Source organism: Salmo salar, chromosome ssa15 (genome assembly GCF_905237065.1).
Source record: "Salmo salar chromosome ssa15, Ssal_v3.1, whole genome shotgun sequence".
In the NCBI taxonomy this organism is placed as follows: domain Eukaryota; kingdom Metazoa; phylum Chordata; class Actinopteri; order Salmoniformes; family Salmonidae; genus Salmo; species Salmo salar.
Genome location: NC_059456.1, coordinates 11,214,169 through 11,240,636, shown reverse-complemented (window position 1 = coordinate 11,240,636; position 26,468 = coordinate 11,214,169). Strand labels below are relative to the sequence as shown.

General features: G+C 48.4%; 1 protein-coding gene across 4 annotated transcripts in view; it reads right to left on the bottom strand.

Moving 5' to 3' along the window:
* dapk1 (death-associated protein kinase 1) overlaps positions 1-26,182 on the bottom strand; it is a 169,185-nt gene extending 143,003 nt beyond the window's left edge. For 2 of the 4 annotated variants that reach the window (XM_045695457.1, XM_045695461.1), the window contains exons 1-2: positions 25,523-26,182; positions 25,196-25,387 (exon numbers count right to left, since the gene is read on the bottom strand). In XM_045695457.1, the coding sequence (XP_045551413.1) occupies positions 25,196-25,257 (62 nt within the window). In that variant the 5' untranslated portion in view covers positions 25,258-25,387; positions 25,523-26,182. The remainder of the gene's footprint in view (positions 1-25,195; positions 25,388-25,522) is intronic. The other 2 variants (XM_045695458.1, XM_045695459.1) reach the window with 2 other exon arrangements.
* Between the last annotated feature and the right edge of the window lie 286 nt (positions 26,183-26,468).

The window sequence follows — 26,468 nt, the reverse complement described above, 5'->3', positions numbered from 1 at the left end:
CAGAGTGGGCAAGGTGGTTTGAGGGAAACCTGTTTCAGTCTTCCAGAGACTTGAGACTGGGACGGAGGTTCACCTTCCAGCAGGACAAGGACCCTAAGCATACTGCTAAAGCAACACTAGAGTGGTTTAGCGACTGGAAAGAGCTGCAACAAAACACTCAAACTGGACAGTTTTATCTCAATCTGTTCATTCAGACTCAATCATGGACACTCTTACTGACAGTTGTGGCTGCTTTGCGTAATGTATTGTTGTCTCTACCTTTTTGCCCTTTGTGCTGTTGTCTGTACCCAATAATGTTTGTACCATGTTTTGTGCTGCTACCATGTTGTTGTCATGTGTTGCTATGTTGTCGTCTTAGGCCTCTCTTTATGTAGTGTTGTCTCCCTTGTCGTGATGTGTGTTTTGTCCTATATTTATTTTGTATTCATTTTTAATCCCGGCCGCCGTCCCCGCAGGAGAGGCCGTTTGCCTTTTTGTAGGCCGTCATTGTAAATAAGAATTTGTTCGTAACTGACTTGCCTAGTTAAATAAAAGGTTAAATAAATAAAATAAAAATTAAGGGGAAACATTTAAATGTCTTGGAATGGCCTAGTCAAAGCCCAGACCTCAATCCAATTGAGAATCCGTGGTATGACTTAAACATTGCTGTACACCAGCAGAACCCATCGAACTTGAAGGAGCTGGAGCAGTTTTGCCTTGAAGAATGGGCAAAAATCCCAGTGGCTAGATGTGCCAAGCTTATATAGACTCCCCCCAAGAGACTTGCAGCTGTAATTTCTTTAAAAGGTGGCTCTACAAAGTATTGAATAGCTATGCATGATCAAGTTCTGTTTTGTCTTATTTTGTTTCACAATAAAAAAATATTTAGCATGTTCAAAGTGGTAGGCATGTTGTGTAAATCAAATGATACAACCCCCCCCCCAAAAAAAAAAAATCTATTTTAATTCCATGTTGTGAGGCAACAAAAAAGGAAAAATGCCAACAGGGGTGAACACTTTCGCAAGCCACTATGTGGGAACACTGGACTGGCGTCAAAGTGAACTCATCTCACTGAACTCTGACAGAAACAGCAGTGTTACTGTCTGGACCTGTTAGAGGACTTAGTTGACTTTTCTATGCATGCAATCTGCAAACAGTAAGACAGTTGGGGATCCATTCAGGCCATGTGTTTGCTTGCATTCATGGGATAAGGTTGTTTACTAGATAACTAAAATAAAAACATGTCTGTGACTAAAACCAGTTTGGCAAGCATTTTCCTGCATGAACGTTTTCACTCATCGGAGCCATTTTGTAGTTGATATTGTTTTATTCACTGTAGCTATTTCAACATGCTACAATTTCAAAAAGTTGATAAGGAAATCAAGCTATTTAAATTCATTAGGTGTTAATCTAAAGATTTCACGTGACTGGGAATACAGATATGCATCCGTTGGTCACAGATGCCTTAACAAAAGAGAAAACCAGTCAGTATGTCATCATGTGCCTCATGCAGCATGACAGATCTTGTAGAGTTGATCAGGCTGTTGATTGTGGCCTGTGGAATGTTGTCCCACTGCTTTTCAATGGCTGTGTGAAGTAGCTGGATATTGGTGGAAACTAGAACAAGCTGTCGTACACATCAATCCAGAGCATCCTAAGCATGCTCAATGGGTGAGATGTCTGGTGAGTATGCAGGAAATGGAAGAACTGGGACATTTTCAGCTTCCAGGAATTGTGTACAGATCCTTGCGACACGGGGCTGTGCATTAACATGCTGGAACATGAGGTGATGATGGTGGATGAACGGCACAACAATGGGCCTCAGGATCTCGTCACGATATCTTTGTGCATTCAAATTGCCATCAATTTGGCAATTTGTGAGTGAGGAGTCAGGCGGAGTCAGGACAAGGCAGATGTCACAGTGGTCAGTACAGTGAGGAGTCAGGTGGACAAGGCAGATGTCACAGCGGTCAGTACAGTGAGGAGTAAGGAGGACAAGGCAGGTGTCACAGCGGTCAGTACAGTGAGGAGCCAGGACAAGGCAGGTGTCACAGCGGTCAGTACAGTGAGGAGTCAGGTGGACAAGGCAGGTGTCACAGCGGTCAGTACAGTGAGGAGTCAGGTGGACAAGGCAGGTGTCACAGCGGTCAGTACAGTGAGGAGTCAGGTGGACAAGGCAGGTGTCACAGCGGTCAGTACAGTGACGAGTCAGGGACAAGGCAGGTGTCACAGCGGTCAGTACAGTGAGGAGTCAGGACAAGGCAGGTGTCACAGCGGTCAGTACAGTGAGGAGTCAGGTGGACAAGGCAGGTGTCACAGCGGTCAGTACAGTGACGAGTCAGGTGGACAAGGCAGGTGTTACAGCGGTCAGTACAGTGAGGAGTCAGGTGGACAAGGCAGGTGTCACAGCGTTCAGTACAGTGAGGAGTCAGGTGGACAAGGCAGGTGTCACAGCGGTCAGTACAGTGAGGAGTCAGGTGGACAAGGCAGGTGTCACAGCGGTCAGTACAGTGAGGAGTCAGGTGGACAAGGCAGGTGTCACAGCGGTCAGTACAGTGAGGAGTCAGGTGGACAAGGCAGGTGTCACAGCGTTCAGTACAGTGAGGAGTCAGGTGGACAAGGCAGGTGTTACAGCGGTCAGTACAGTGAGGAGTCAGGTGGACAAGGCAGATGTCACAGCGGTCAGTACAGTGAGGAGTCAGGAGGACAAGGCAGGTGTCACAGCGGTCAGTACAGTGAAGAGTCAGGACAAGGCAGGTGTCACAGCGGTCAGTACAGTGAGGAGTCAGGACAAGGCAGGTGTCACAGCGGTCAGTACAGTGAGGAGTCTGGAGGACAAGGCAGATGTCACAGCGGTCAGTACAGTGAGGAGTCAGGACAAGGCAGATGTCACAGCGGTCAGTACAGTGAGGAGTCAGGAGACCAAGGCAGGACAAGGCAGGTGTCACAGCGGTCAGTACAGTGAGGAGTCAGGAGGACAAGGCAGGTGTCACAGCAGTCAGTACAGTGAGGAGTCAGGACAATGCAGGTGTTACAGCGGTCAGTACAGTGAGGAGTCAGGTGGACAAGGCAGGTGTCACAGCGGTCAGTACAGTGAGGAGTCAGGAGGACAAGGCAGGTGTCACAGCAGTCAGTACAGTGAGGAGTCAGGAGAACAAGGCAGGTGTCACAGCGGTCAGTACAGTGAGGAGTCAGGAGAACAAGGCAGGACAAGGCAGGTGTCACAGCGGTCAGTACAGTGAGGAGTCAGGAGAACAAGGCAGGACAAGGCAGATGTCACAGCGGTCAGTACAGTGAGGAGTCAGGAGAACAAGGCAGGACAAGGCAGGTGTTACAGCGGTCAGTACAGTGAGGAGTCAGCTGGACAAGGCAGGTCTCACAGCGGTCAGTACAGTGAGGAGTCAGCTGGACAAGGCAGGTCTCACAGCGGTCAGTACAGTGAGGAGTCAGGTGGACAAGGCAGGTCTCACAGCGGTCAGTACAGTGAGGAGTCAGGTGGACAAGGCAGATGTCACAGCGGTCAGTACAGTGAGGAGTCAGGTGGACAAGGCAGATGTCACAGCGGTCAGTACAGTGAGGAGTCAGGTGGACAAGGCAGGTGTCACAGCGGTCAGTACAGTGAGGAGTCAGGTGGACAAGGCAGGTGTCACAGCGGTCAGTACAGTGAGGAGTCAGGACAAGGCAGGTATCACAGCAGTCAGTACAGTGAGGAGTCAGGACAAGGCAGGTGTCACAGCGGTCAGTACAGTGAGGAGTCAGGACAAGGCAGGTGTTACAGCGGTCACTACAGCGAGGAGTCAGGACAAGGCAGATGTCACAGCGGTCAGTACAGCGAGGAGTCAGGACAAGGCAGGTGTCACAGCGGTCAGTACAGTGAGGAGTCAGGTGGACAAGGCAGGTGTCACAGCGGTCAGTACAGTGAGGAGTCAGGAGGACAAGGCAGGTTTCACAGCAGTCAGTACAGTGAGGAGTCAGGAGAACAAGGCAGGTGTCACAACGGTCAGTACAGTGAGGAGTCAGGAGACAAGGACAAGGCAGATGTCACAGCGGTCAGTACAGTGAGGAGTCAGGAGAACAAGGCAGGACAAGGCAGATGTCACAGCGGTCAGTACAGTGAGGAGTCAGGACAAGGCAGGTGTTACAGCGGTCAGTACAGTGAGGAGTCAGGTGGACAAGGCAGATGTTACAGCGGTCAGTACAGTGAGGAGTCAGGTGGACAAGGCAGGTCTCACAGCGGTCAGTAGTGAGGAGTCAGGTGGACAAGGCAGGTCTCACAGCGGTCAGTACAGTGAGGAGTCAGGAGAACAAGGCAGGACAAGGCAGGTGTCACAGCGGTCAGTACAGTGAGGAGTCAGGACAAGGCAGGTGTCACAGCGGTCAGTACAGTGAGGAGTCAGGAGAACAAGGCAGGACAAGGCAGGTGTCACAGCGGTCAGTACAGTGAGGAGTCAGGAGAACAAGGCAGGACAAGGCAGATGTCACAGTGGTCAGTACAGTGAGGAGTCAGGAGAACAAGGCAGGACAAGGCAGGTGTTACAGCGGTCAGTACAGTGAGGAGTCAGGTGGACAAGGCAGATGTTACAGCGGTCAGTACAGTGAGGAGTCAGCTGGACAAGGCAGGTCTCACAGCGGTCAGTACAGTGAGGAGTCAGGTGGACAAGGCAGGTCTCACAGCGGTCAGTACAGTGAGGAGTCAGGTGGACAAGGCAGATGTCACAGCGGTCAGTACAGTGAGGAGTCAGGTGGACAAGGCAGATGTCACAGCGGTCAGTACAGTGAGGAGTCAGGTGGACAAGGCAGATGTCACAGCGGTTAGTACAGTGAGGAGTCAGGTGGACAAGGCAGGTGTCACAGCGGTCAGTACAGTGAGGAGTCAGGACAAGGCAGGTGTCACAGCGGTCAGTACAGTGAGGAGTCAGGACAAGGCAGGTGTCACAGCGGTCAGTACAGTGAGGAGTCAGGACAAGGCAGGTGTCACAGTAGTCAGTACAGTGAGGAGTCACGACAAGGCAGGTGTCACAGCGGTCAGTACAGTGAGGAGTCAGGACAACGCAGGTGTTACAGCGGTCACTACAGCGAGGAGTCAGGACAAGGCAGATGTCACAGCGGTCAGTACAGCGAGGAGTCAGGACAAGGCAGGTGTCACAGCGGTCAGTACAGTGAGGAGTCAGGAGGACAAGGCAGGTGTCACAGCAGTCAGTACAGTGAGGAGTCCGGAGAACAAGGCAGGTGTCAGTACAGTGAGGAGTCAGGAGAACAAGGCAGGACAAGGCAGGTGTCACAGTGGTCAGTACAGTGAGGAGTCAGCAGGACAAGGCAGGTGTCACAGTGGTCAGTACAGTGAGGAGTCAGGAGAACAAGGCAGGACAAGGCAGATGTCACAGCGGTCAGTACAGTGAGGAGTCAGGACAAGGCAGGTGTTACAGCGGTCAGTACAGTGAGGAGTCAGGTGGACAAGGCAGATGTTACAGCGGTCAGTACAGTGAGGAGTCAGGTGGACAAGGCAGGTCTCACAGCGGTCAGTACAGTGAGGAGTCAGGTGGACAAGGCAGGTGTCACAGCGGTCAGTACAGTGAGGAGTCAGGTGGACAAGGCAGGTCTCACAGCGGTCAGTACAGTGAGGAGTCAGGTGGACAAGGCAGGTGTCACAGCGGTCAGTACAGTGAGGAGTCAGGTGGACAAGGCAGGTGTCACAGCGGTCAGTACAGTGAGGAGTCAGGTGGACAAGGCAGGTGTCACAGCGGTCAGTACAGTGAGGAGTCAGGACAAGGCAGATGTCACAGCGGTCAGTACAGTGAGGAGTCAGGACAAGGCAGATGTCACAGCGGTCAGTACAGTGAGGAGTCAGGACAAGGCAGGTGTCACAGCGGTCAGTACAGTGAGGAGTCAGGACAAGGCAGGTGTCACAGCGGTCAGTACAGTGAGGAGTCAGGACAAGGCAGATGTCACAGCGGTCAGTACAGTGAGGAGTCAGGACAAGGCAGGTATAACAGCAGTCACTACAGTGAGGAGTCAGGTGGACAAGGCAGGTGTCACAGCGGTCAGTACAGTGAGGAGTCAGGAGGACAAGGCAGGTGTCACAGTGGTCAGTACAGTGAGGAGTCAGGAGGACAAGGCAGGTGTCACAGCGGTCAGTACAGTGAGGAGTCAGGACAAGGCAGGTGTAAAAGCTGTCAGTACAGTGAGGAGTCAGGTGGACAAGGCAGATGTCACAGCGGTCAGTACAGTGAGGAGTCAGGTGGACAAGGCAGGTGTCACATCGGTCAGTACAGTGAGGAGTCAGGACAAGGCAGGTGTCACAGCGGTCAGTACAGTGAGGAGTCAGGTGGACAAGGCAGATGTCACAGCAGTCAGTACAGTGAGGAGTCAGGACAAGGCAGGTGTCACAGCGGTCAGTACAGTGAGGAGTCAGGTGGACAAGGCAGATGTCACAGCAGTCAGTACAGTGAGGAGTCAGGTGGACAAGGCAGTTGTTACAGCGTTCAGTACAGTGAGGAGTCAGGACAAGGCAGGTGTTACAGCGGTCAGTACAGTGAGGAGTGAGGACAAGGCAGATGTCACAGCGGTCAGTACAGTGAGGAGTCAGGTGGACAAGGCAGGTGTCACAGCAGTCAGTACAGTGAGGAGTCAGGACAAGGCAGGTGTCACAGCGGTCAGTACAGTGAGGACTCAGGACAAGGCAGGTGTCACAGCGGTCAGTACAGTGAGGAGTCAGGAGGACAAGGCAGATGTCAAAGCGATCAGTACAGTGAGGAGTCAGGACAAGGCAGATGTCACAGCGGTCAGTACAGCGAGGAGTCAGGACAAGGCAGGTGTTACAGCGGTCAGTACAGCGAGGAGTCAGGTGGACAAGGCAGGTGTCACAGCGGTCAGTACAGTGAGGAGTCAGGACAAGGCAGGTGTCACAGCGGTCAGTACAGTGAGGAGTCAGGACAAGGCAGGTGTCACAGCGGTCAGTACAGTGAGGAGTCAGGACAAGGCAGATGTCACAGCGGTCAGTACAGTGAGGAGTCAGGACAAGGCAGGTGTTACAGCGGTCACTACAGTGAGGAGTCAGGTGGACAAGGCAGGTGTCACAGCGGTCAGTACAGTGAGGAGTCAGGAGGACAAGGCAGGTGTCACAGCGGTCAGTACAGTGAGGAGTCAGGAGGACAAGGCAGGTGTCACAGCGGTCAGTACAGTGAGGAGTCAGGACAAGGCAGGTGTAAAAGCTGTCAGTACAGTGAGGAGTCAGGACAAGGCAGGTGTCACAGCGGTCAGTACAGTGAGGAGTCAGGACAAGGCAGGTGTAAAAGCTGTCAGTACAGTGAGGAGTCAGGACAAGGCAGATGTCACAGCGGTCAGTACAGTGAGGAGTCAGGTGGACAAGGCAGGTGTCACAGCAGTCAGTACAGTGAGGAGTCAGGACAAGGCAGGTGTCACAGCGGTCAGTACAGTGAGGAGTCAGGACAAGGCAGGTGTCACAGCGGTCAGTACAGTGAGGAGTCAGGTGGACAAGGCAGGTCTCACAGCGGTCAGTACAGTGAGGAGTCAGGTGGACAAGGCAGGTCTCACAGCGGTCAGTACAGTGAGGAGTCAGGTGGACAAGGCAGATGTCACAGCGGTCAGTACAGTGAGGAGTCAGGACAAGGCAGGTGTTACAGCGGTCAGTACAGTGAGGAGTCAGGACAAGGCAGGTGTCACAGCGGTAAGTACAGTGAGGAGTCAGGAGAACAAGGCAGGTTTTACAGCGGTCAGTACAGTGAGAAGTCAGGTGGACAAGGCAGATGTTACAGCGGTCAGTACAGTGAGGAGTCAGGTGGACAAGGCAGGTCTCACAGCGGTCAGTACAGTGAGGAGTCAGGTGGACAAGGCAGGTGTCACAGCGGTTAGTACAGTGAGGAGTCAGGTGGACAAGGCAGGTGTCACAGCGGTCAGTACAGTGAGGAGTCAGGACAAGGCAGATGTCACAGCGGTCAGTACAGTGAGGAGTCAGGACAAGGCAGGTGTCACAGCGGTCAGTACAGTGAGGAGTCAGGACAAGGCAGGTGTCACAGCGGTCAGTACAGTGAGGAGTCAGGACAAGGCAGATGTCACAGCGGTCAGTACAGTGAGGAGTAAGGACAAGGCAGGTGTTACAGCGGTCACTACAGTGAGGAGTCAGATGGACAAGGCAGGTGTCACAGCGGTCAGTACAGTGAGGAGTCAGGAGGACAAGGCAGGTGTCACAGCGGTCAGTACAGTGAGGAGTCAGGAGGACAAGGCAGGTGTCACAGCGGTCAGTACAGTGAGGAGTCAGGACAAGGCAGGTGTAAAAGCTGTCAGTACAGTGAGGAGTCAGGTGGACAAGGCAGATGTCACAGCGGTCAGTACAGTGAGGAGTCAGGACAAGGCAGGTGTCACAGCGGTCAGTACAGTGAGGAGTCAGGCCAAGGCAGGTGTCACAGCGGTCAGTACAGTGAGGAGTCAGGTGGACAAGGCAGATGTCACAGCAGTCAGTACAGTGAGGAGTCAGGACAAGGCAGGTGTCACAGCGGTCAGTACAGTGAGGAGTCAGGTGGACAAGGCAGATGTCACAGCAGTCAGTACAGTGAGGAGTCAGGTGGACAAGGCAGGTGTTACAGCGTTCAGTACAGTGAGGAGTCAGGAGGACAAGGCAGGTGTTACAGCGGTCAGTACAATGAGGAGTGAGGACAAGGCAGATGTCACAGCGGTCAGTACAGTGAGGAGTCAGGTGGACAAGGCAGGTGTCACAGCGGTCAGTACAGTGAGGAGTCAGGACAAGGCAGGTGTCACAGCGGTCAGTACAGTGAGGACTCAGGACAAGGCAGATGTTACAGCGGTCAGTACAGTGAGGAGTCAGATGGACAAGGCAGGTGTCACAGCGGTCAGTACAGTGAGGAGTCAGGTGGACAAGGCAGGTCTCACAGCGGTCAGTACAGTGAGGAGTCAGGTGGACAAGGCAGGTCTCACAGCGGTCAGTACAGTGAGGAGTCAGGTGGACAAGGCAGGTCTCACAGCGGTCAGTACAGTGAGGAGTCAGGTGGACAAGGCAGGTCTCACAGCGGTCAGTACAGTGAGGAGTCAGGTGGACAAGGCAGGTCTCACAGCGGTCAGTACAGTGAGGAGTCAGGTGGACAAGACAGGTCTCACAGCGGTCAGTACAGTGAGGAGTCAGGTGGACAAGGCAGATGTCACAGCGGTTAGTACAGTGAGGAGTCAGGTGGACAAGGCAGATGTCACAGCGGATAGTAGAGTGAGGAGTCAGGACAAGGCAGATGTCACAGCGGTTAGTACAGTGAGGAGTCAGGTGGACAAGGCAGATGTCACAGCGGTTAGTACAGTGAGGAGTCAGGACAAGGCAGATGTTACAGCGGTCAGTACAGTGAGGAGTCAGGACAAGGCATATGTTACAGCGGTCAGTACAGTGAGGAGTCAGGACAAGGAAGGTGTCAAAGCGGTCAGTACAGTGAGGAGTCAGGTGGACAAGGCAGGTGTCACAGCAGTCAGTACAGTGAGGAGTCAGGACAAGGCAGGTGTCACAGCGGTCAGTACAGTGAGGAGTCAGGACAAGGCAGGTGTCACAGCGGTCAGTACAGTGAGGAGTCAGGACAAGGCAGGTGTTACAGCGGTCAGTACAGTGAGGAGTCAGGACAAGGCAGACGTTACAGCGGTCAGTACAGTGAGGAGTCATGTGGACAAGGCAGATGTCACAGCGGTCAGTACAGTGAGGAGTCATGTGGACAAGGCAGATGTCACAGCGGTTAGTACAGTGAGGAGTCAGGTGGACAAGGCAGGTGTCACAGCGGTCAGTACAGTGAGGAGTCAGGACAAGGCAGATGTCACAGCGGTCAGTACAGTGAGGAGTCAGGAGGACAAGGCAGGTGTCACAGCGGTCAGTACAGTGAGGAGTCAGGTGGACAAGGCAGGTGTCACAGCGGTCAGTACAGTGAAGAGTCAGGACAAGGCAGGTGTCACAGCGGTCAGTACAGTGAGGAGTCAGGAGGACAAGGCAGGTGTCACAGCGGTCAGTACAGTGAAGAGTCAGGTGGACAAGGCAGATGTCACAGCGGTCAGTACAGTGAAGAGTCAGGACAAGGCAGGTGTTACAGCGGTCAGTACAGTGAGGAGTCAGGTGGACAAGGCAGGTGTCACAGCAGTCAGTACAGTGAGGAGTCAGGTGGACAAGGCAGGTGTCACAGCGGTCAGTACAGTGAGGAGTCAGGACAAGGCAGGTGTCACAGCGGTCAGTACAGTGAGGAGTCAGGACAAGGCAGGTGTCACAGCGGTCAGTACAGTGAGGAGTCAGGACAAGGCAGATGTCACAGCGGTCAGTAGAGCGAGGAGTCAGGACAAGGCAGGTGTTACAGCGGTCAGTACAGCGAGGAGTCAGGTGGACAAGGCAGGTGTCACAGCGGTCAGTACAGTGAGGAGTCAGGACAAGGCAGGTGTCACAGCGGTCAGTACAGTGAGGAGTCAGGACAAGGCAGGTGTCAAAGCGGTAAGTACAGTGAGGAGTCAGGTGGACAAGGCAGGTGTCACAGCGGTCAGTACAGTGAGGAGTCAGGAGGACAAGGCAGGTGTCACAGCGGTCAGTACAGTGAGGAGTCAGCAGGACAAGGCAGGTGTCACAGCGGTCAGTACAGTGAGGAGTCAGGAGAACAAGGCAGGACAAGGCAGATGTCACAGCGGTCAGTACAGTGAGGAGTCAGGACAAGGCAGATGTCACAGCGTTCAGTACAGTGAGGAGTCAGGACAAGGCAGGTGTTACAGCAGTCAGTACAGTGAGGAGTCAGGTGGACAAGGCAGGCGTCACAGCAGTCAGTACAGTGAGGAGTCAGGTGGACAAGGCAGGCGTCACAGCGGTCAGTACAGTGAGGAGTCAGGACAAGGCAGGTGTCACAGCGGTCAGTACAGTGAATAGTCAGGTGGACAAGGCAGGTGTCACAGCGGTCAGTACAGTGAGTAGTCAGGTGGACAAGGCAGGTGTCACAGCGGTCAGTACAGTGAGTAGTCAGGTGGACAAGGCAGGTGTCACAGCGGTCAGTACAGTGAGGAGTTAGGACAAGGCAGGTGTCACAGCGGTCAGTACAGTGAGGAGTTAGGACAAGGCAGGTGTCACAGCAGTCAGTACAGTGAGGAGTCAGGAGGACAAGGCAGGTGTCACAGCGGTCAGTACAGTGAGGAGTCAGGTGGACAAGGCAAATGTTACAGCGGTCAGTACAGTGAGGAGTCAGGTGGACAAGGCAGATGTCACAGCGGTCAGTACAGTGAGGAGTCAGGTGGACAAGGCAGGTGTTACAGCGGTCAGTACAGTGAGGAGTCAGGACAAGGCAGGTGTCACAGCGGTCAGTACAGTGAGGAGTCAGGTGGACAAGGCAGATGTCACAGCGGTCAGTACAGTGAGGAGTCAGGTGGACAAGGCAGGTGTCACAGCGGTCAGTACAGTGAGGAGTCAGGTGGACAAGGCAGGTGTCACAGCGGTCAGTACAGTGAGGAGTCAGGTGGACAAGGCAGGTGTCACAGCGGTCAGTACAGTGAGGAGTCAGGAGAACAAGGCAGGTGTCACAGCGGTCAGTACAGTGAGGAGTCAGGACAAGGCAGGTGTCACAGCGGTCAGTACAGTGAGGAGTCAGGTGGACAAGGCAGGTGTTACAGCGGTCAGTACAGTGAGGAGTCAGGACAAGGCAGATGTCGCAGCGGTCAGTACAGTGAGGAGTCAGGTGGACAAGGCAGGTGTCACAGCGGTCAGTACAATGAGGAGTCAGGACAAGGCAGGTGTCACAGGTTAACAGACAGACCCATTCTGCTGTATACTCGCTCACACACACACACACACACACACACGCACACACACACTTGTGACGCAGCCTCCATTCACTGTTAGCCCAGTTGGCAGAGGTCCAGTTGTCCTCTATTCAACGTAGGAGATGAATCGTTCAAAGTGTAAGTAAATCCTGACTTGTACTATTCTTGTAGAAGGCTACATCATGTCTGGAAGGGATAGACAGTACAGGTAGTGCCACCACCACTACTACTACTCTCCAATGGATTTCCACCCCCGAGTTTCCCTGCTATAGAACAGCAGTGCATCTCCCAGTCCCAGAATATGACATACCCAGACAGACGAGCTGTAGTAACACTCAGCCCAGCCCTGCTCAATGACATGGGGCATTGTCGTGTCGGGGGAAACTGGGTCAATGGGTGGGAAACACGGCATGTCCGGGACTGCCCCTCCTCTCGCTCCGCATTAAGAGGGGGGGGTCATTTTAAAGGACCCTGTGTACGGCCCTTACACTAACTACCACAGACATGTACGCTCACTGCGCGCGCACACACACACACCACTGAGATCATGTTACTACAGAGAACACTGAGATCATGTTACTACAGAGACCAACACACACCACCGAGATCATGTTACTACTTAGACCAACACACACACACACCACTGAGATCATGTTACTACAGAGACCAACACACACCACTGAGATCATGTTACTACAGAGACCAACACACACCACTGAGATCATGTTACTACAAAGACCAACACACACCGCTGAGACCATGTTACTACAGAGACCAACACACACACACCGCTGAGATCATGTTACTACAGAGACCAACACACACCACTGAGATCATGTTACTACAGAGACCAACACACACACACACACCACTGAGATCATGTTACTACAGAGACCAACACACACACACACCACTGAGATCATGGTACTACAGAGACCAACACACACACACACCACTGAGATCATGTTACTACAGAGACCAACACACACACACACACCACTGAGATCATGGTACTACAGAGACCAACACACACACACACACACACCACTGAGATCATGGTACTACAGAGACCAACACACACACCACTGAGATCATGTTACTACAGAGACCAACACACACACCACTGAGATCATGTTACTACAGAGACCAACACACACACCACTGAGATCATGTTACTACAGAGACCAACACACACACACACCACTGAGATCATGTTACTACAGAGACCAACACACACACACACCACTGAGATCATGTTACTACAGAGACCAACACACACACACCACTGAGATCATGTTACTACAGAGACCAACACACACACACCACTGAGATCATGTTACTACAGAGACCAACACACACACACCACTGAGATCATGTTACTACAGAGACCAACACACACCACTGAGATCATGTTACTAGAGACCAACACCCACCCCTATGACCTCCCTCTGGGGGGAATAGGGTGCAATAGGGCCCTGGTCTAAAGAAGTGCACTATATAGGGAATAGGGTTCCATAGGGCTATGGTCTAAAGTAGTGCACTATATAGGGAACAGGTGCCATTTGGGGCACACAGGAAGACTAATGCTGGGGCTAAATGGGGACGCTATAGGCTGACTGATGCTGGGGCTAAATGGGGACGCTATAGGCTGACTGATGCTGGGGCTAAATGGGGACGCTATAGGCTGGCTGATGAAGACCTTGCAGCGTTCTCCCCACAGAGCAGACTCATCAATATCTATTATACAAAGAGCTCCTCTGAGCTATTCAGTCGATTATTTAGAAACAAAACATGGAAATTCAAAGTGGATAGATCCCAACTCTAATGTACGGATGCAGATAACGAATGTCAGGACGCCAGTAACTGATTCATAGTGGATAGATCCCAACTCTAATGTCTGGACGCCAGTAACTGATTCATAGCGGATAGATCCCAACTCTAATGTCCGGATGCCACACACCGCGGTCAGTCGACTGCAGCATAACAAATGCACCCCATTCCCTATGACCAGAGACTAAGACCAGGCTCTATGACCAGAGACTAAGACCAGGCTCTATGACCAGAGACTAAGACCAGGCTCTATGACCAGAGACTAAGACCAGGCTCTATGACCAGAGACTATGACCAGGCTCTATGACCAGAGACTATGACCAGGCTCTATGAACAGGCTCTATGACCAGGCTCTATGACCAGAGACTCAGTAAAAGGCACTTGACAGCCCGCTTGGAGTTTGCCAAAAGGCACCTAAAGGACTCTCCGACCATGAGAAACAAGATTCTCTGGTCTGATGAAACCAAGATTGAACTCTTTGGCCTGAATGCCATGCTTCACGTCTGGAGAAAACCTGGCACCGTCCCTACAGTGAAGCATGGTGGTGGCAGCATCATGCTGTGGGGATGTTTTTCAGTGGCAGGGACTGGGAGACTAGTCAGGATCGAGGGAAAGATGAAAGGAGCAAAGTACTGAGAGATCCTTCATGAAAACCTGCTCCAGAGTGCTCAAGACCTATGACTGGGGTGAAGGTTCACCTTCCAACAGGACAACGCAGGAGTGGCTTTGGGACAAGTGTCTGAATGTCCTTGAGTGGCCCAGCCAGAGCCCAGACTTGAACCCAATCGAACATCTCTGGAGAGACCAGAAAATAGCTGTGCAGCAACCGTCCCCATCCAACCTGGACAGAGCTTGAGAGGATCTGCAGCGATGAATGGGAGAAACTCCCCAAATACAGGTGTGCCAAGCTTTAAGCTTAAGGTGGTAATCGCTGCCAAAGGTCCTGAATACATTTTTTGCAAGAATTTCTAAAAACCTGCTTCTGTTTTGTCATTATGGGTTATTGTATGTAAATTGATGAAGGAATACACTAATTGAATCCATTTTAGAATAAGGCTGTAACGTAACAACATGTGGAAAAAGTCAAGGGGTTTGAATACTTTCCGAATGCACTGTATTTGCCTATATTCCACCCCCCAAAAATGTAATGCTAATTAGCTGCTAATGTAGCTACCATAAATATCTACAAATGCCATGATTATCTGGATGAGAATCTCTGGATTAACTCAAAACGTTAGTTAAATGTAGTAATGAATAAATCTGCTAAATTTCTTTCAAATGGGCAATTCTGTGATCTTTAAACTGACAATACCTGTTAGCAAAGGTGTCAGCTAGAGATGACACACAGGAGCAAGGATTTGTAGTTTTTCATGATGTGTACTTTGATGCTAATTCGAAGCAGTAAATAGAGCCGAATCAGTCCCCATGTCCGAGAGAGATTTCCATGGTTATCAAAACATCACACCAGGGTTAGCCAACACGAAACACAGTCCTTATTTAAGTGTTTCTAAAATCCATAGTGGGAAAATGAATGGAACCATTTCTCCGTTTGACCGCTAGGTTTTATGGGTATCATGACACCGCCACTGTGGGGCTCTTTGGTGTTGAACGCTGAGCTGTAGTCAATGAACAGCATTCTCACATAGGTGTCCCTCTTATCCAGGTCGGAAAGGGCAGTGTGGAACGCAATAGAAATTGCATCATCTGTGGTTCTGTTGGGTCGGTAATGCGAATAGGAGTATGTCCAGGTTGTATGGGATGATGGTGTTGATGTGAACCACGACCAGCCTTTCAAAGCATGTTATGGCTACAGATGAGACTGTTATGGGGTGATTGTCATTTCGACTGGTTACCTTGGAGTTCTTGGGCACAGGGTCTATAGTGGTTGAAACAGTTCCTTCTGGAAGTAGGTCACCCCTTGATTTTTCCCACATTATGTTGTGAAAATTGATTGAGATTTGTCATCACTTCCCTACACCATAATGTTGAAGTGAATTTATGTTTAATTAATAAAACATTTTAATCTGAAATGTCTTGAGTCAATAACTATTCAACACCTTCATGGCCTAAATACACTGAACAAAAATATAAAAATACATGTGAAGTTGGTTCCATGTTTCATGGAGCTGAAATAAAAGATCCCAGAAATGTTCCATATCAACAAAAAGCTTATTTCTCTAAAATGTTGTGCACAAACATGTTTACACCCGTTAGTGAGCATTTCTCCTTTGCCAAGATAATCCATCCACCTGACAGGTGAGGCATATCAAGAACCTGATTAAACAGCATGATCATTACACAGGTGCACCTGGGGACAATAAAAAGCCACTAAAAATGTGCAGTTTTGTGACAGAACTCAATGCCACAGATGCAAATTGGCATGCTGACAGCAGGAATACCCACCAGAGCCAGATAGAATAATGAACATTCAATTATCTGCCTCCAATGTTATTTTACAGAATTTGGCAGTACATCCAACCGACATCTCTACGCCAGCCCAGGACCTCCACATCCAGAGGGATCGTCTGATGAAGCTCTGGGTTTGCACAACCAAAGAATTTCTGTACAAACTTGTCAGAAACCCTCTCAGGGAAGCTCATCTGCGTGCTCGTCGTCCTCACCAGGGTCTTGACCTGACTGCTGTTCGGCATCGTTACCGACTTCAGTGAGCGAATGCTCACCTTCGATAGCCACAGGAACACTGGAGAAGTCTACTCTTCACGGATGAATCCCGGTTTCAACTGTACCGGGCAGATGGCAGACAGCGTGTATGGCGTTGTATGGGCGAACGGTTTGCTGATAACGTTGTGAACAGAGTGCCCCATGGTGGAGGTGGGGTTATGGTATGGGCAGGCATAAGCTACGGACAACCAACACAATTGCATTTTATCGATGGCAATTTGAATGCACAGTGATTTCGTGACAAGATTCTGAGGCCCATTGTCGTGCAGTTCATCCACCATCATCACCTCATGTTCCAGCATGTTAATGCACAGCCCCGTGTCGCAAGGATCTGTACACAATTCCTGGAAGCTGAAAATGTCCCAGTACTTACATGGCCTGTATACTCACCAGACATGTCACCCATTGAGCATGTTTGGGATGTTCTGGATAGATGTGTACGACAGCTTGTTCTAGTTTCCGCCAATATCCAGCAACTTCACACAGCCATTGAAGAGGAGTGGGACAACATTCCACAGGCCACAATCAACAGCCTGATCAACTCTATGTGAAGGAGATGTGTCGCGCTGCATGAGACAAATGGTGGTCACACCAGATACTGACTGGTTTTCTGATCCACGCCCCTACTTTTCTTTAAAGGTATCTGTGACCAACAGATGAATATCTGTATTCCCAGTCATGTGAAATCCATAGATTAGGGCCTAATTTATTTGTTTCAATTCACAGATTTTCTTATATGAACTGTAACTCAGTAAAATGTTTGAAATTGTAGCATTTTGTGTGGAATATGATGTGAATGACATATCTGTAGCCCACACATACAGATATCTGTAAGGTTCCTTAGTCGAGCAGTGAATTTCAAACACAGATTCAACCAGAGAGGTTTTCCAATGCCTCGAAGGGCACTTGTTGGAAGAAAAAAAGAAGAAGCAGACTGAATATCCCTTTGAGCATGTTGAAGTTATTAGTTACACTTTGGATGGTGTATCAAAACACCCAGTCACTACAAAGATACAGGTGTATCCGGCAAATACAACTCATTTGCCAGAGGGGAAGGAAACCACTCAGGGATTTCACCATGACGCCAATGTTGACTTTACGTCAATTTAATGGCTGTGTTAGGAAAAAACTGAGGTTGGATCAACATTGTAATTACTCCACAATACTAACCTAAATGACAGAGTGAAAAGGAGGAAGCCTGTAAAGAATAAAACCTATTCCAAAACATTAATCCTGTTTGCAATAAGGCATTACAATAATTGTGAGAAAATAACTTTAATGTCCTGAATACAAAGTGCTATGTTTGGGGCAAATCCAACAGAACACATTACTGAGTACCACTCCTCATATTTTCAAGTGTGGTGGTGGCTGCATCATGTTAGGGTTATGCTTGTCATCAGCAAGGACTAGGGAGTTAAGAATAAAAAGAAACGGAATAAAGCTAAGCACAGGAAAAAAATCCTAGAGGAGAACCTGGTTCAGTCTGCTTTCCAACAGACACTGGGAGCATTTCAGCAGGACAATAACCTAAAACACAAGGCCAAATGTATACTGGAGATGAATTCACCTTTCAGCAGGACAATAACCTACAACACAAGGCCAAATCTACACTGGGAGATGAATTCACCTTTCAGCAGGACAATAACCTAAAACACAAGGCCACATCAACACTGGAGTTACTTATCAAGATGCCACTGAATGTTTCCGAGAGGCTCAGTTACAGTTGACTTAATATCGTCTTGAACATATAATATAAAATTGCTGTCTAGCAATGATCAACAAACAACTTGAAAGAGGATGCATAATTCTTAAAGAATAATGTGCAAATATTGTACAATCCAGGTGTGCAAAACTCTTAGAGACTTAGCCAGTAAGACTCACAGCTGCCAAAGGTAATTGCAATATTGACTCAGGGGGTTGAATACTAAGAGGTTTTTTTTCTCTCACAATGTTAGAATATTTCTTTCACTTTGACATCAGTATTTCGTGTAGATCGTTGACACAAAAATGAACAATTCAATCCATTTTAATCCCACTTTGTAACACAAAATGCAGAAAAAGTAAATGGGTGTGAATACTTTCTGAAGGCACTGTAGCTATTAGACTGGGAAAAGTTGAAAATGTCAGCACATGCTCCGGGTATGCGTCCTGGTAATCAGTCTAGCCCCGCGGCCTTGTGAATGTTTGTAACCTGAGATAATTTGCAAGCCCTGCGACATCCGACGAGTGTCAAAGCCAGCTTCGTAGGATTGGATGTTAGTCCTGAATTTATGTTTTGACTGTTTGATGGCTGGTAAGAGCGCGTAGCGAGATTTATTATAAGCGTCCGGATTGGTGTCTTGTTCCTTGGAAGTGGCAGCTCTAGCCTTTAGCTCAGTGCGTATGTTGCCTGTAATCCATGGTTTCTAGTTGGGATATGTACGTACGGTCACCGTGGGGACGACGTCATCGATGCACTTGTTATTAGATGAACCCCGGAACATATTCCAGTCTGTGATAGCAAAACAGTTCTGTAGCTTAGCATCCTCTTCATCAGACCACTTCCATACTGAGCATGTCATTGGTACTTCCTGTTTGAGTTTTTGCTTGTAAGCGGGAATCAGGAGGATAGAGTTACGGTCCGATCTGCCAAATGGAGGGTGAGGGAAAGCTTTGTATGCGTCTCTGTGTGTGGAGTAAAGGTGGTCTAGAGTTTTTACACCTCTAGTTGCACAGGTGACATGTTGGTAGAAATTAGGTAAGATGGATTTCAGTTTTCCTGCATTAAAATCACCGGTCACAAGGAGCGCCGCCTCAATGTGCATTTTCCTGTTTGCTTATGGCCGTCTACAGCTCGTTGAGTGTGGTCTTCGAGCTAGCATCCGTTTGTGGTGGTAAATAGACAGCAAGAAAACATATACATGAGAACTCTCTTGGTAAATGGTATTGTCATGGAGTATTCTAACTCAGGCAAGCAAAACCTCAAGATTACGCACCAGCTGTTATTAACAAAGAGACACACACCTCCCCCGAAGCTGCAGTTCCAGCTAGAAGTATATTATCTATGCCCTTGTTCACCCACGACCCCGAGAAACATTGGATATGACTTCCGATCCCGTTGATAGGATAGTCTCGAACGGAGTTCATCCAGTTTGCCAATAGAACGTGGTCTCGTCTAGGAACCCGCTCGTCTTCCTCTTGCGCCGTCTCTTCCTCTTTCGAGTCCCGGGAATTAGGGCCTGGCCCGGAATGAGCAGTACATCGAATCAAATTTGTCACATGCACCGAATACAACAGGTGTAGAACTTACAGTGAAATGCTTACTTACAAGCCCTAAACTCAATTCTTCTTAACTGCATTGTTGGTTTTAAGAAAATATTTACTAAATAAACTAAAGTTAAAAAAAATAACGAGGCTATGTACAGGGGGTTACCGGTATATTGAGTTAATGTGCGGGGGTACAGGTTTGTTGAGGTACTATGTACATGTACGTAGAGGTAACGTGGTCCCGTGTGGCTCAGTTGGTAAAGCATGGTGTTTGCAACGCCAGGGTTGTGGGTTCGATTCCCACGGGGGACCAGTACGGAGAATTTTTTTTAAATGAAATGTATGCATTCACTACTGTAAGTCGCTCTGGATAAGAGCGTCTGCTAAATGACTTAAAATGTAAATGTAAAATGTAGGTAGAGGTAAAGTGACTATGCATAGACAATAAACAGCGAGCAGCAGCAGCTGGTGACCTCAATGCCATTGGATGAATCCCGAAACATATTCCAGTCTATGCTAACAAAACAGTCCTGTAGCTTAGCAGCCGCGTCACCTGACCACTTCAACAACAGCGGTCGACTCATTGAAGTAGAAATCTTCCTCCAAAAAAATGGACTTTAGTGATATCTGTTCTGATGTCCAGAAGCTGTTTTCAGGTCATAGGAAATGTACAAAACAAGATCAGCATAAATAAAAACAGTAAATAGCAGAATAGGTAATGAGCCCATTAGACTGCAGCACCATCCTTCAACGGGCTGATGGAGGCTGACATCCTAGGGTCTATTCAGGAAACAGCCTCCAGTTCTGGGGACCACCATGACAGTGCTGGGAGAATGGGCAGTGCCCCCTCATATCCACCCTACCCAGGGATTCAAAAGTGTGTGTGTGTGTGTGTGTGTGTGTGTGTAACCCAAGCAGCACACAGCACACCACCACTGCGGGGCTATTAAATGCTTCAACACCACTAAAGGGGCCGTACAAAAGATCTGACCCCGCCTACACAACAGTTCTTATCAGGCATAGGCTGCGTTCCAATAATCTCTTTCCTGAAGTGTGGACTTGTTCACTACATCCCACAAATCTAAAAGCACTGGATTGGTTGAGGCTAGTGGGAGTTTCCTCCATATTTCTGATTTATAAACAGTAATTTCCTTTCAAGATTAGTGAAGTGAACAAGTGCACACTTTAGGAAGGAGCAATTATTGAGTTGCAGCCCCAGAGCAGGAGGATGTGTAACAGAATGATAGAGCTCCCTAGACTCAGAATCAACCAAATACCTTGAAACCCTCTGATTAGTAATTAGCCAAGGCCTCAGCCAGTCAGTCCGTGTCTTTCCAAGGTTTTAGCAGCCTTGGGGATTTCTGGAGGATGAACAACTTTTTATCAGTACAGACAGCAGAGATACACTTCATGACCAAAAGTATGTGGACGCCCGCTTGTCAAACATCTCATTCCAAAAATCATGGTCATTAATATGGAGTTGGTCCCCCCTTTGCTGCTATAACAGCCTCCACTCATCTGGGAAGGCTTTCCACTAGATGTTGGAACATTGCTGCAGGGACTTGCTTCCATTCAGCCACAAGAGCATTAGTGAGGTCGGGTACTGATGTTGGGCGATTAGGCCTGGCTTGCAGTCGGCGTTCCAATTCATCCCAAAGGTGTTCGATGGGGTTGAGGTCAGGGCTCTATGCAGGCCAGGCAAGTTCTTCCACACTGATCTCGACAAACCATTTCTGTATGGACCTCGCTTTGTGCACAGGGACATTGTCATGCTGAAACAGGAAAGGGACTTCCCCAAACTGTTGACACAAAGTTGAAAGCACAGAATTGTCTAGAATGTCATTGTATGCTGTAGTGTTAAGACTTCCCTTCACTGGAACTAAGGGGCCTAAACCATGAAAAACAGCCGCAGACCATTATTCCTCCTCCACCAAACTTTACAGTTGTCATTATTCATTGGGGCAGGTAGCGTTCTCCTGGCATCCGCCAAACCCAGATTAGTCCATCAGACTGCCAGATGGTGAAGCGTGATTCATCACTCCGGAGAATGCGTTTCCACTGCTCCAGAGTTCAATGGCGGCGAGCTCTACACCACTCCAGCCGACGCTTGGCATTACGCATGGTGATCTTGGCCTTGTGTGCGGCTGCTCGGCCGTGGAAACCCATTTCATGAAGCTCCTGACGAACAGTTATTGTGCTGACGTTGCGTCCAGTGTCCGTTTAGAACTCAGTAGTGAGTGTTGCAACCGAGGACAGACGATTTTTAGGCGCTACAGCACTCGGCTGTCCCGTCCTGTGAGTTTGTGTGGCGTACCACTGAGCAGTTGTTGCTCACCTACACTTCCTAGGTTGTTACAAAAATAATAATAATAATAACTACTGCATGTTGGCTTTGTCAACACATTGTAAATCATTTGGTACCAACTTCAGCTCCGATCTGTTACGGACTGTCTCTTTTACGGACTGTCTCTGAGGTGAACCCATCAGCCACTAAAAGTACACTACACACACAAAATTATGTGAACACCCCTTCAAATTAGTGGAGTCGGCCATTTCAGCTGCACCAGTTGCTGACAGGTGTATAAAAAAACGAGCACACAGCGATGTAATCTCCATAGACAAACATTGGCAGTAGAATGAGCTCTTCAGTAAGGCCAGTGACTTCCAACGTGTCACCGTCATAGGATGCCACCTTTCCAACAAGTCAGTTGGTCAGATTTCTGTCCTGCTAGAGCTGCCCTGGTCAACTGTAAGCGCTGTCATGCTGAAGTGGAAACGTCTAGGAGCATCACTATAATGTATAGAACCTCCCGCACAGTGTTTATGGTTAAATAAGATAGATAGCCAAGCTAACTAATTCATTCCAGTGAGGTGGCTGGTCTTGTCATGCATGGCTACTCTAGCACCAACCACTGACTCCACTGTGCTTGGATCATTTCCCCACTCTCCAAACGGGCCTCATTCCAACCACAACCGCACTTGGGTGCTGGATACAGACAGGGAGGAGATCAGGAGGTAGGGAGACCAGGTGAGATCCGAAGTAAGGAGATAGGGGTTAAGGAGAGACAGGGGTTAAGGAGAGACAGGGGTGTAAGGAGAGACAGGGGGTAAGGAGAGACAGGGGGTAAGGAGACAGGGGGGTGAGATCAGGAGTGGGGGGGGGGGGGTAGGGAGACAGGGGGTAAGGAGACAGGGGGTAAGATCAGGAGTAGGGAGACGGGGGGATAGGGGAGACAGGGGGATAGGGGAGACAGGGGGTAAGGAGACAGGGGGTAAGATCAGGAGTAGGGAGAGGGGGGGTAGATCAAAAGCCTCTCAGCGTGTAAGGAATTGCCAAGGCAGGTCAAAGTGCTAGAATGTAGCAGATAACCAGACCTCAGGGAAGGGCTGGAGATCTTCAGAAGATAAAAACTTTGCTAATCAATGACGGCAGCGGGTCTAATCACAGAATTACATATAGAACCCCTATTAATATGATCTCAGTGGGTCTAATCACAGAATTATATTTGGAACCCCTATTAATATGATCTCAGTGGGTCTAATCACAGAATTACATATAGAACCCCTATTAATATGATCTCAGTGGGTCTAATCACAGAATTACATATAGAACCCCTATTAATATGATCTCAGTGGGTCTAATCACAGAATTACATATAGAACCCCTATTAATATGATCTCAGTGGGTCTAATCATAGAATTACATATAGAACCCCTATTAATATGATCTCAGTGGGTCTAATCACAGAATTACATATAGAACCCCTATTAATCTAGTATGATCTCAGTGGGTCTAATCATAAAATTACATATAGAACCCCTATTAATGTAGTATGATCTCAGTGGGTCTAATCATAGAATTACATATAGAACCCCTATTAATGTAGTATGATCTCAGCAGGTCTAATCACAGAATTACATATAGAACCCCTATTAATGTAGTATGATCTCAGCAGGTCTAATCACAGAATTACATATAGAACCCCTATTAATGTAGTATGATCTCAGTGGGTCTAATCATAGAATTACATATAGAACCCCTATTAATGTAGTATGATCTCAGCGGGTCTAATCACAGAATACATATAGAACCCATATTAATGTAGTATGATCTCAGTGGGTCTAATCACAGAATTACATATAGAACCCATATTAATGTAGTATGATCTCAGTGAGTCTAATCACAGAATTACATATAGAACCCCTATTAATGTAGTATGATCTCAGTGGGTCTAATCACAGAGTTACATATAGAACCCATATTAATGTAGTATGATCTCAGCGGGTCTAGGAGGCCTAGTAAAGATTTGTCATGAATGTGATCATGTATTAGCTTTTAATGTGGCATAAACACAAGCAGTCATGATGTTTTCATCTGATTGTCAAACAAATCACATCGAAAGGCACTCCTGTTGGCTATCCGCACACATTTGTCCATTCACAAAGTCATTCCAGCATCCAATCAGTGCACTTTGATGACAACACATCTGTTCCTAAAGAAAACTAAACTTGTAATGTCATTAGGCGATTGTCATCAGGTCCGCTACACTGGTAGCGTCACGGTCTCGGCCACGTGTCTCTGCCTTGGGGGAATAGTAGTGGTCTAGTTAAACCCTACTTGGTGCACTACTTTTGACCTGAACCCTATGGACAATACAAGGGAATATGGTGCACTACTTTTGACCAGAACCCTATGGGCAATACAAGGGAATATGGTGCACTACTTTTAGCCAGAACCCTATGGACAATACAAGGGAATATGGTGCACTACTTTTGACCAGAACCCTATGGAAAATACAAGGGAATATGGTGCACTACTTTTGACCAGAACCCTATGGACAATACAAGGGAATATGGTGCACTACTTTTGACCTGAACCCTATGGACAATACAAGGGAATATGGTGCACTACTTTTGACCAGAACCCTATGGACAATACAAGGGAATATGGTGCACTACTTTTGACCAGAACCCTATGGACAATACAAGGGAATATGGTGCACTACTTTTGACCTGAAACCTATGGACAATACAAGGGAATATGGTGCACTACTTTTAGCCAGAACCCTATGGACAATACAAGGGAATATGGTGCCATTTTGGACACACACCATATGGAGTGGAGCAGTGAGCCATACGGAGTGAAAGTGAAGAGACATGACAGGCTGTAAATGAACTGTGAGATGAAGATTCACTACAGTAGGGCTGATAGAGAGGCGCCTGTCAGCCGCTTCATGACGAACACTGTCAGTCTGACAGAATAAAGAGCCACGATAACACGCTACCACATTAAGCCATCAGCTTAAAACTTCATTAGGATTTATAACTCAGAGATAAGGCGAGAGATATTCAAGGAAAACTTGCTGTCTTTCTGGGTCATAAATCCGGAGCGCATAATCTTATTCAGTATTATATTCGTCTGGTTGCAACATCTATCCATCAATCAGAGATAATATAGTCACGATGCTTTGCGTAACTAAGAGGTTTTGACAGAGAGAGCCTTTTTGAGGGGTTGCAGTCAGTCTTTGGATAATATAACTAACTGAACATAGTCACTGTTGCATAGTGTAACACATAAATGTAATATTATGATTGCATAGGAAGCACACTAACCACAGTATAGGCTGAAACACTGTTGTTAGTGTTCATTTACAGCATATATAAAACTCACCTGCCCAGCTCATCTCCCATCTCATAATAATCCTCAACATTTTGCTGGTTGAACCCAGTCATGTTGTTAGGTGGTTTTTGCTCCCAAGCCGAGGATTCCAAAACAGCAGCATGGTCTTTCAGCACCCTCCCATCCCTGTCCCGGTTAACCGACCCGACCGTACCTGGCCACGGACCGTCTTCATATCTGCTCCTTTAATTGTAAACCGGATCAAATACAACATGGTTAGTGTACATGGCGTTGTGTAACGGTTGAATGGTACACCGAGTTGGCATAAACACATTGTTCAACAAAGAGAGGGTTGACTTGAGGGGGGAAAAGCTGCACCTTGCTTTGTGAGACGTCACGACTTTCACTCCCTGGTGTCGCTTTTCGCCGTCTACTTTTCCATGGAGCAGGTCTACCTCTCAGTAATGGCTCTACCTCTCAGTAATGTGACAGAAATAAGAAAAGGGAGCAGTCTACACGGTCGTGGGCTACAGGTGAAACATAGATAGCCGACTGGAAGGCTTGGAGTAGCCAAGGAAACGACTGTGTCCGGGAGTCGCTCTCCCTGCCAGGGAAAGAAACGCGACTCTATTATTCTTGTAAAGTCAAATCTTCATTTTCTACCGTCAGAGCAGGTGTTTAACCGTTTTAATAGCGGACAAAACGCCCTAGTAAACCAATACAGCTGCGTTATTTCATATAGCTTAATTGGTCACCAAATAAAATAGATGTTGGCCCTTCTTATCACCATATAATGTGGATAGTAGCCCCTGACTAAGCTGCTCACATTCGGTGGAAAATGTAAACGTATCGATAATAAAATAACGCGTCTTACCGTGTCCAGACAGAAGACAGGCTAATATATTATCCGAGGCGGTGAAACAAACTAACGTTTCCTCTCAGACAACATAAAAAGGGAATGTTGCAGGAAATGGAAGGATTGTAACAATGTAGCTGGCTACTAACGTTGTGTGGGCTGTGTGTTCCCTACATGTAGTAGTGGTCCAGACCGCTAGGGGCGACAGAGAACTACAGACTCATACAGCTGTACATTTACAGGAATTACATTCATATACAATACTAACGTTGTGTGTGTGGGCTGCGTGTTCCCTACATGTAGTAGTGGTCCAGACCGCTAGGCGAGACAGAGAACTACTGATTTACAGCTGTATATTTACAGGAATTACATTCATATACAATACTAACGTTGTGTGTGTGGGCTGCGTGTTCCCCTACATGTAGTAGTGGTCCAGACCGCTAGGCGCGACAGAGAACTACAGACTCA